General features: G+C 41.8%; 1 protein-coding gene across 3 annotated transcripts in view; it reads left to right on the plus strand.

Moving 5' to 3' along the window:
* Positions 1–10934, plus strand: part of LOC123505604 — a 30332-nt gene extending 19398 nt beyond the window's left edge. The window contains exons 1-4 of one of the 3 annotated variants that reach the window (XM_045257132.1): positions 5085–5198; positions 5924–6123; positions 6703–6810; positions 10616–10934. In XM_045257132.1, coding sequence (XP_045113067.1) covers positions 6063–6123; positions 6703–6810; positions 10616–10851 — 405 coding nt within the window. In that variant the 5' untranslated portion in view covers positions 5085–5198; positions 5924–6062 and the 3' untranslated portion in view covers positions 10852–10934. Of the gene's footprint in view, positions 1–5084; positions 5199–5923; positions 6124–6702; positions 6811–7552; positions 7964–10615 lie in introns of those variants that run through there. The other 2 variants (XM_045257131.1, XM_045257134.1) reach the window with 2 other exon arrangements.
* Positions 10935–11532: the final 598 nt, after the last annotated feature.

Consider the following 11532-nt stretch of genomic DNA (forward strand, 5'->3'; position numbering starts at 1 on the left):
AAGTAAGTGAGTGAGTAAGGTTTATTGCCAAACTGGTATTACAAACTCACTACAAATGTTATACATTGGCACAGCCTGTCGAGCCGAGGCTCCCTGACAGGCAAGTTGTCCTAAAATTGAAAATGCTGCATAGCGTCATTTGTCAATGAGATCTATATGACAGCGAGAGGAAGAAAGAAAAAAAAAATCTTAGTAGTTCAATGTACAAGACGTACATAGATATAAACAGCCATTCATCCCTATACACCCACATGCAGAAATCAAACATACACATGGCGTTAATTGACAATAAGAGTAATGTGGAAAACAAAAACTTAGTAAATCAGTGTACAAAACATAGTTACATATACTTATACGACCACTCTTATTTACATCCATAAAAAATCTAAATATTTACAATACATATAGTCGGAGGTTATTTATTTCTTAATGTAGTGAAATGTTTTTTAGTTTTTTCTTTGAACTGAAAAAGTTATCAATATTTACAAATTCTTTAATGGTGACAGAGAGGACCAAAGTAAAAAAAACTTTTCTTAAATTTGGGGCAGTCCAAATTCAGGTTTGTTCCTCTAATTGCATATGGTGAGTCAACAAATTGAAACACATTAATGCCTGGTAAATTTGTAGTATATTTGAAGACAAAGAAAAATAACAGAACATTTATGTGTATAAAAAAAATCCAATAGTTTATGTTCAGAATATACTGCATTTGTACACTCAAATTTTCCCATATATAAAATGCATCGTAGAATTTTATTTTGTATTACTTTTAATTTCTTTAGAAAAGAGGGCCATGTGTAGGCCCAAACTGAGACACAGTAAATGAAGCGAGGGAAACAGAGTGTGTAATAAAGACTTAACAAGGCATCGGTGTTAATTTGATTGTGTATTTTATATAAAATGCCACACATCCTTGACAGTTTCATATATACATTGTTTATATGGTAATTCCAATTAAGATTATTGTCAATGTAAACTCCAAGAAATTTTATATGTTTGACACATTGCAAAGTTTCACCATCAAGGGATACTGGAGGGATATGATTTGTTATGGATCGGTTCTGAAAAACAATGTAACTAGTTTTTTTTTAATGAATCTTTGTTTATTTAGTTTTATCCAATTATTTATTGAATGTAGGTGGTGAGCGTGGGACCGGGCAGACGTCCATGTGTAGGTTCAAATCCCACCACATACCTCTTTGAAGCTGTGCCATTTGTCGAGGGGTTTAAAGTTATCATGATACCCAGGTTCTAGGTGGTTACACCAAAGATGCGCTTTGATGGTGATATGTGCCTTAATTTGGGTACCACTATAAATAAAACTGCCTGCGCCACTAATGGGCGGAAGCTGAACAGCTCTTCCCACATAATATACTCTTCAAGAATGCCTACAGGCGTTATAGGCCATAACATAAAAAGAAAAAGCTCTCGTGAAGTTTGTGTGTGGATTACAAACATCTTTATCTTTAATTAGCAAGTTTATATCATTTGCATATATGGCAAATTTGAATTTTGAGCTGGAATTGATAATATTATTTATTTAAATGTGTGTGTGTGTGTGTGTGTGTGTGTTTCACTGTTTGATCTGCTGCAGTCTCTGACGAGACAGCCAGACGTTACCCTACGGAACGAGCTCAGAGCTCATTATTTCCGAGCTTCGGATAGGCCTGAGACCAGGCACACACCACACACCACACACCGGGACAACAAGGTCACAACTCGATTTACATCCCGTACCTACTCACTGCTAGGTGAACAGGGGCTACACGTGAAAGGAGACACACCCAAATATCTCCACCCGGCCGGGGAATCGAACCCCGGTCCTCTGGCTTGTGAAACCAGCGCTCTAACCACTGAGCTACCGAGCGAGTGTGTGTGTGTGTGTGTGTGTGTGATGGAAGAGAGGTAAGATTTCTAGAAAGATGAGGAGAAGGAGGACAAAATAAAATGAGAAGGGGAACGAAGAGACGAAGAAGAAAAAAGAGTAGGAAGAGGTGATGGTAAAGGGAGAGAAACAATATTAAAAGATAACGAGTAAGAATACAAAGAAGAGGCGGAGAAGGAAAGAGAGAGTAGAGGAAAACCAGAAAACTAGGACGAACAAATAATATACACAATATAACAAGCTAACCTAAATTTACCTAACCAACCAACCAACAACAAGAGCACCACAGGACAGCCCCACTAGAGACAGTCGAAGCCCTTATCCAGAATCGCTTTGCTCTCTCACCACGACTCTTTTCCAAGGCCACAGAGATGATTAGCCGGGTTTTCAAGAGTGTTTCTCCAGTTAATAATGTAGAAATTAAATCACTCTGCCTCTAGAACCGTAAAAACAGCTTAACAAATAGTGTATATTTAAGTAAGGCCTCTTTGAAATAGTGGAGGTGAAGACGTGTAGAAGTGTTTGAAAGTACGAGTTAAAGGTCAGTCCCTCTTGTCGCGGCACTACAGGCTGAGGAGCGAGTGAGTCTGGTTGAGTAGTCGCCCGCCACTCCATTGGAGAAGCAATTTCTTCCTCTGATGCAAATAATGGAATGAATGGCGGTCCATCTCTCACCTGTCGACTTCAATTACCTGCTGATGTGACTCACGTGGACGAAGGAGGAGGAGGAGGAGGAGGAGGAGGAGGAGGAGGAGGAGGAGGAGGAGAAGAAAAAGGAGGAGGAGTAGGAGGAGGAGGAGGAGGATTTAATTTGCGTTCTCTTCATAGACTGGCATTCTCTTACCTTATTTTTCACTGTTTTGTTGACTTTGGCCAGTGTTTCTTTTATCCACAAAAAAAAGAGACGGGAAGAAAAGAAACATTTGCCCATAGCCCGACACACCGCAGCTCCGCCAGCCTACTTAGCGAGAGGCTGGTGAGAATTAAAGGAACGTGTGTCAGCAGATTAAAGAAAAAAGAAACATGATTCATGACATCTAAAACATTATTGCTCAAGACGCAGAGAATATACGTATACCAGCAGCTTAAGGGAGAACATTTGAACATCTATGCCATTGATATATAAAGTTTTACACGAGTTTCTGGTAATACTGCTACAGGCGAAGGTTCAAGTTGTTCCAAGTAGAAAATGTGCTATACATATGTGCATTTTGAGGTTTTGTTTAGCCGTGGGGTGTAATCCAAGTGTGGCGAGGTGATATACAGCATGTTTGTTCCAGGCGGCTCTTTTATGTACAAACACCACGTCAACATACTTCACATCACTGTATTTCACTGGCATTTTCAATATTTTGTTTTTCTTCCAAAGTCGTGCAGTACAATTCAGTGTGTTGTGCAGGGGCGAGACAAATGAGTGAAGGTGGATATGGACGCCAGGGCTGAATTAGGAGCATTGTTTATTCTATAGTGTTTCGGCAGGAGTCTTATTCAGCCACAATCCAATTTATTCGTTGTCACGGTCTTGGTGTGGGACTTACAACATCTAAAATGCAGCAAGTCTCTTTCCTTTCCCTCCCATTCTGATTAGGTAGGGCGTCACGTGACTAATTATTCTATTTTACTTGTGAATATTAAATTTTGCTTAGTTAAGAATGCCTTATGTGTGAATATACAATTTGTTGTCAAATAATTCTCTCTCTCTCTCTCTCTCTCTCTCTCTCTCTCTCTCTCTCTCTCTCTCTCTCTCCAACTGTATCTATCTTTGCCTATCTATCAGTCTGTCTGTGTCTATATATCTATCTATTTATCTATCTATTTTTCTATCTATCTATTTATCTACCTACCCATTTCCTTTCCTTTATGTGTGTGTGGGGGGGGAAGACGTGGAAGGGGAGACGCGGGACATTACGGGACATTAGATATAGGGCAAGGCGCCTTTGTGGTCTTATCAGCCGCCCCGGAACTAAAGGAGTAGGTGGTAACTCATTGACAGGCAGAGGTGACAAGGAAAGGGTGTGGGAGGGAACCAGGATGTGAGGAGGAAGGTGGTGACGCGGGAGAGGGTGAGGAGGGGGATGAGGTGACGGGGAGAGGATGGTGAGAGAGGGACCAAGTCAGGTAGAGGTGGGAGGGAGATGGGGGGACTGTTTGGTTCGTGGTGTGTGCAGTGATGTGGGAGGGTGATATAAAAGGGGAAGAAGAGGGAAAGGATGTAGGAAAGGGATAGGGTGGATAGAAAAGGAAGGGAGAAGGAGAGAAAGACAATGAAAAGTGAATGAAAGAAAGAAAAAAAAAGTTAGAAAAGGAAAAAAAGGTAAAACGAAAAGCAGGAAAGGAACTGACTCAAGGGAAACAAGCGAGCGGAAACAGGTAATACTCAACCACAAATACGGGAACGGAACACAGATTAATTGAAAAAGAAGGAAAGTCCCAAAGTAAAGCAAATACGTGGGAAAAAAACAAACAGGGACGAAATAAACTTGAAGGTAAAAAGTTAATGGAGGAGGAAATTGCTTAACTGAGAAAGGTAAACAACCATGTTGTGTTATGGAAACAAACACGGTAGCTTTATTAGGGAGAGAGAGAGAGAGAGAGAGAGAGAGAGAGAGAGAGAGAGAGAGAGAGAGAGAGAGAGAGAGAGAGAGAGAGAGAGAGAGAGAGAGAGAGAGAGAGAGAGATCTATATAGGTTTCCTCAGTGTTTGATTTTTACTTATTCCTTTTGACTCTTTTATCAGCTAATCGTAAGGAATACTATTTAACACACACACACACACACACACACACACACACACACACACACACGGTAGCTCAGTGGTTAGAGCGCTGGCTTCACAAGTCAGAGGACCGGGGTTCGATTCCCCGTCCGGGTAGAGATAATTGGGTGTGTCTCCTTTCACGTGTAGCCCCAGTTCACCTAGAAGTGAGTAGGTACGGGATGTAAATCGAAGAGTTGTGACCTTGTTGTCCCGGTGTGTGGTGTGTGCCTGGTCTCAGGCCTATCCGAAGATCGGAAATAATGAGCTCTGGGCTCGCTCCGTAGGGTAACATCTGGCTGTCTTGTCAGAGACTGCAACAGATCAAACAGTGAAACACACACACACACACACACACACACACACACACTCACACTCATGTGTGTGTGTGTGTGTGTGTGTGTGTGTGTGAACGGATATGTATACGTGACTGTGTGTGTGTGTGTGTGTGTGTGTGTGTGTGTGATCACATCCGGCAGTTATCAGCGTCGCCTTCTTCCTGCTCCGTTCTCCTCTTTAGTCGCCTCCTGTCCTGCATCGTCGCCAGAACAAGTGATTGGTGAGTGTGTGTGTGTGTGTGTGTGTGATTAACGTATGTCACCGATGTATCAGATTGTGAAATAAGTTAACGTTTATAAGTCTCGTATTGGCATCTGGCACTTGCTACTGTATTTGTCTGACCGTGTGTGTTTGTACGGGAATTTAAAATACAATTAGGTTTGGCCAAGAAGTAGCGAAAGTGCGAAGGAGGCAGAAAATAAAGCTGTCGTCAGATTTAGTCGAGAATTTGCTACATCGCGAGGAAACAGTGACAATATCTACCCAAACATTCCAGCGTCTAATATTCAGTACTTTTAATAGATAATAGTGATTTTGGTATCTTGAGTCTTTTCTTTTATTCTACTGAAGCGATAATAAGTTTGAGATCGTATTACGCCAAACATTTTAGCGTCTATCTTCTGTACTATAAATACATTATAGGGGAAGTTATTTGGAGGTTTTCACGGATACTGATACTTTCATGGTTCCAATAATAGTTCACCAAAAATTCTTCACAAATAACAGGCAAAAGCTATCGTGATTATCGTGATTACCTCTGCAGCCTTTGAAGACAGTCCTGGTGAAGGTTTCTTGATCCCTGTGATAGTTAAGCAAGGCCTCTTCGTCAGTAACAGGCAAATCACGCTATTGACACATGTAATCCTTTCTGCGGCCTTTGAAAAACAGTGCTGCTGAGTGAACCAAGCCTCAAGAAACGCAACACATAAGATTAACATTTTCCAGAACTGCAAAGGAAACCACGCGAGAGACAACACTTCCAAGGACACCTGAAAGACAATTAAAATCCTAGACCTTCGAAGGACCGAATTAAGGATATCGAAACCTGGTGCGTCGAAATAGTGGTGAAGTTCCTAATCCTGCCATGAGGAACGCCGCAATCCTACTGGTTTTGGGAGTCCTAGGAGTCCTGCTGTCTGGAGAAGGTATACTGCTTCGTTTGGGGGTGAGGGAGTGAGGGGTGATGAGCTAAGGTGGTGGTGGTGGTGGTGGTGTCTTCGGTGGTGGGGTGGAAGACTGAGGGAGTGTCCTTGTGGTGGTGAGTGTTGGTGTTGTGGTGTTGTGGAGTAGTTGGGAGTGGTTGTGGTGGTGAGGGGAGGTGGGGAGAATTGTCTAGGGAGAGAAGGGGTAGTGTGTATGGTGGGAAAGGAGTGGAGTGGGACAACCGGAGTGGCAAGGATGAAAGTGAAGGATGAAATGATGGAGGGAGTGTGAAGGAAGAAAAAATACTGAAAGAAATTTAGATAGAAAGATATACAGACAGATAGACAGACAGATAGACAGACAGACAGACAGACAGACAGACAGATAGATAGACAGATAGATAGATAGATAGATAGATAGATAGATATGTATGTATATTAAATAAACAGATAGATAAATATTCATTGAGCACAGGATAACACACACACACACACACACACACACACACACACACACACACACACACACACACACACACACACACACACACACACACACTAACATTCGCCTCACACATACAGGGGTTGCGAGCCTGCAGTGCTACTCCTGTCACGACTGTGCTGTCCCGGGTCCCTATGAAATCACGAAGACATGCTACACCTCGTGCTACGCCTCCGTCATTTGCAAGGGTGAGTCAGGGAGTGAGTGTACCAGTGGATGAGTAGGAGAGAGAGAGAGAGAGAGAGAGAGAGAGAGAGAGAGAGAGAGAGAGAGAGAGAGAGAGAGAGAGAGAGAGAGTGAGTGAGTGAGTGAGTGAGTGAGTGAGTGAGTGAGTGAGTGAGTGAGTGAGTGAGTGAGTGAGTGAGTGAGTGAGTGAGTGAGTGAGTGAGTGAGTGTGTGTGTGTGTGTGTGTGTGTGTGTGTGTGTGTGTGTGTGTGTGTGTGTGTGTGTGTGTGTGTGTGTGTGTGTGTGTGTGTGTGTGTGTGTGTGTGTGTGTGTGTGTGTGTGTGTGTGTGTGTGTGTGTTTCGCAACTAGGAGTGAATGATAGATAATAAAAAAGGAAAATAAGAAAATTAAGTGGAATAAACCGTTTTTTCATCCAAATAAAAAAAAAAGTAGTTGGCGAATAAGTGACAAATATTGAATTCTAAAAGGAATCGGCAAAAAGATGAATAAGAAAAGAAGAAAAGAGGAATGGAAGGATATAATTTACGTTTATCCTTGTATCCTTGTGTGTGTGTGTGTGTGTGTGTGTGTGTGTGTGTGTGTGTGTGTGTGTGTGTGTTCTGAAGTAGGGTAGAGGAGCATTCATTTACCTGCATTTCTGTCTATTCCTGTCTATTCAATGCTCTGTACCACTGGACGCCTCACGCCTATGCCCACGTCCACACCTACGTCCACGCCCACGATTACACCTGCTCCGCCCACAGCTAATGGCCAGCACTTTGTGACGCGGGACTGTGGCTACGCGCGCAAGGCTGATAAATGCGCTGTGTCCAATTTTAGTCGCTTCCAGTTGGGTTGTTTCTGCAATTCAGACTTATGTGACCCGCTGACAATGTTTCCCGCCGTCACCTGTGAAAGCTTTGCCCTCCTACAATAGGTAGTTCGCCTCCCAGCAGCGCCCAACCTCTCGTGGCTGATGTTTGCGAGTAAGAAAGGAAGGAGCAGAACAGCCTCGTCATTCGCTGCACCAAACGAATCTTGATATATTTGTTTTTGTTTTTTATTCAGTTCTTGACATGAATTACTGTACATGATGTTTTTACTTGGTATGAAGTAAAGCGAAGAAAGTGGTTAAGTTCAAAGTGTCTTAATCATAATAGAATATAAGACGAAGTTGATCCTGCCTGTTTTTACACTCATTATTGTGTCAAAGTAAAGTGTGCACGTGTCCACTGCTCAGACGCCACTGGAGGCATCCCGCACTGATAGCCCTATTCAGAAACGCTTTGCACTCTCACGACGACTATTTCCAAAGGCTCTAATAGAAGATACTCATGTTTTTAAGTTTTTTCTTATGGTTTTGGTGATGGACTAGCAAGATTTCTAATTGATCATAAGGAGAAATTGTCTTGAAAACTCAGCTAGTTGTCTAAAGGGGACTTGAAAAATTGTCGTGGTGAAAAGGCAAGGCTTTTCTGAATATGGCATTGAGTGGCACCATGCAGAGATCACGCACCGCAGCTCCCTTGTGTGACTGACTCGTGATACTGGACGATACTGGACCTCTCTGGCACGTTTCTGTAGTTACTTTCTTCACGATGGCTCTGTGTGTGTGTGTGTGTGTGTGTGTGTGTGTGTGTGTGTGTGTGTGTGTGTGTGTGTGTGTGTGTGTCTGTGTGTGTGTGTGTAATTCACCTCCACCTGCTGGTTACCCAGCCAGTCTTCCCCATTACGGAGCGAGCTCAGAGCTCATAGACCGATCTTCGGGTACGACTGAGACCACATAACACACTCCACACACCGGGAAAGCGAGGCCTCAACCCCTCAAGTTACATCCCGTACATATTTACTGCTAGGTGAACAGGGGCCACACATTGAGAGGCCTGCCCATTTGCCTCGCCCTTTACCGGGACTCGAACCCGGCCCTCTCGATTGTGAGTCGAGCATGCTAACCACTACACTCCTTACACAAATAAAGATTGAGTAATATGTCTAAAATCTTCCTTTACTCTCAATTCCCTCACCCTTCAATATTGGATCATTTTCAAATTTTCCCTTCTTTCTTCTCTCTTCTTTATTTTTGTCCTTTTATTTTATTCTAAAACGTGTGTGTGTGTGTGTGTGTGTGTGTGTGTGTGTGTGTGTGTGTGTGTGTGTGTGTGTGTGTGTGTGTGTGTTTTGACTGAAGGAGGAAAGGAAGAAAGGAAGCAAAGAAGGAAAAAGGAAAAGGAATAAGAAGCAAAGAGGGAGGAACAGGTGGCAGATGGAGTTTAATTCTAAAAAGTGTCAGGTTATGCATTTAGGGTAAAGATAACACAAACTTTAGCTATGAGATGGAGAGATTTTGGCTAGAGGCAGTAGAGGAAGGAAAGGATTTAGGAGTAGTGTTAGACAGGACTATGAAATTTTCTAAGCAATGTTTAGAAGCAAGAAATAGGGCAAATAGGATCCTGGGTTTTATAAATAGAAATGTTAGTTATAAAAGTAAGGAAGTGGTGCGTAGCTTATATAATTCCTATGTTAGGCCCCATTTTGAGTATTGCATACAGGCCTGGTCACCCCATTATAGGCAGGATATCAACATGTTAGAAGCAGTTCAGAGAAGAGCAACTAGGATGATACCAGCATTAAAGCGCCTGGAGTATAGAGATAGATTAAAGGAATTAAACATGTTTTCATTTGAGGGGAGATGTATAAGAGGGGATATGATAGAGTTATTTAAAATGTTCTCAGATACAAACTACATAGATGTGAGATCTTTCTTTACCTTAGAGGAGGGAAGTAGGACTAGAAATCATGGCAGGAAGATTAGAAAGCAAGGCTGCAGGTTAGATATAAGAAAATATTTCTTTAGTCATAGGGTGGTAGACTTCTGGAATGCATTGCCAGAGAGGGTTGTAAATAGCACTAGTTTGACAATGTTTAAAAACAGATTAGATAAGCACTTAAATTTATTAAATTTATAATTATGTATAGCGCTGCATGATAGTTTTTATAAGAAATTTACTATAGTTAAACAAGACATGATCCCCATGTATGGGGATCACAGATTGTAGAGGAATTCGCTGCAGGACTTAGCCCTGTTAATGGGCCAAATATTTAGAATTAGCATATAATGTATTGTGTAGTACTTGTAAGTGTATCTTTAAGTACTGATGACGAGGTCGCTGTGCGACTGATACAGAATAACCTAGTTGGGCCCTGGTGGCCCTTTGTTATCCTATTATTTATGTTATGTTATGTTATGTTATGCTAAGTAAGTTACCAGACTTTGCAAATCTCAGCACGTATAGAAAGGAATAAGTGGAAAAGAAAGAAACCAGAGAATACGTTTTAGAATAAAATAAATGGACAAAAATAAAGAAGAGAGAAGAAAGATGGGAAAATTTGAAAATGATCTTATATTGAAGGGTGAGGGAATTGATAGTATAAAGGAAAAATTAGACATATTACTCAATCTTTATTTGTGTAAGGAGAGAGAGAGAGAGAGAGAGAGAGAGAGAGAGAGAGAGAGAGAGAGAGAGCGCGCACCGATGTCCCAGTGATCCAGTCCTGCTATCCTACCCATCCCTCTCCTTCCTTCCTCGTGTTTATGAAGTGGAAGAGAGCAACACACTCCCTTTATCTCGTTACCCCAACTCTCCCTCTCGCCCTGCAATGCCTTGTTTATTAGGCAAAAGCACCCATTTTCTTCAACTTAACATATATATTCTACAATCATATCAACTCTCACCGCTTTCCTTTGTGTATGAGGTGAAAGAGCACCAGTGCATCTCTAATACCTACGTATCCATTTCGTTCCCTTCACACACTCACACGCCACGCAGGGAATGGCCAGGTCTTCTCGAGTCGCCTGTGCAGTAAGTCCAACGAAGAGCCTGGTTGCCGGCCCTCCCTGTCTTCAGAAAACACTTACAACTGCTTCTGCAACGACGACCGGTGTGATCCGCTGGAGTTGTTCCCGGATGTGTGTGACTCAGCCCCCGCCGCCACACTCGTCTCATTCACCTACCTCACCGCCCTCCTCCTCCTAGCCGCCCTCCTGCCCTCCGTCCTCGCCTGATCCGCACTCAGTCCCATGTTCTGAGATACTATTACTGTTGTTGTTGTTGTTGTTGTTGTTGTTGTTGTTTTTTTTTTTTTTTTTTCTTTTCTTTTTTCTTTTTTTCGTTATCTTATTTTTATCTATTTTTTCTTTATTGTTCTACTACTACTACTACTACTACTACTACTACTACTACTACTACTACTACTACTACTACTACTACTACTACTACTACTACTGCTGCAACAACAACAACAACAACAACAACAACAACAACAACAACAACAACAACAACAACAACAACAACTGCTACTACTACTACTACTACTAAAACAACAACAACAACAACAACAACAACAACAACAACAACAACAACAACAACTACTACTACTACTACTACTACTACTACTACTACTAACTACACAACAACAACAACAACAACAACAACAACAACAACAACAACAACAACAACAACAACTACTACTACTACTACTACTACTACTACTACTACACAACAACAACAACAACAACAACAACAACAACAACAACAACAACAACTACTACTACTACTACTACTACTACTACTACTACTATAAAACAACAACAACAACAACAACAACAACAACAACAACAACAACAACTACTACTACTACTACTACTACTACTACTACTACTACTTTTTAGCTTCTGATTTTACTT

Source organism: Portunus trituberculatus, chromosome 18, assembly GCF_017591435.1.
Source record: "Portunus trituberculatus isolate SZX2019 chromosome 18, ASM1759143v1, whole genome shotgun sequence".
NCBI lineage: Eukaryota > Metazoa > Arthropoda > Malacostraca > Decapoda > Portunidae > Portunus > Portunus trituberculatus.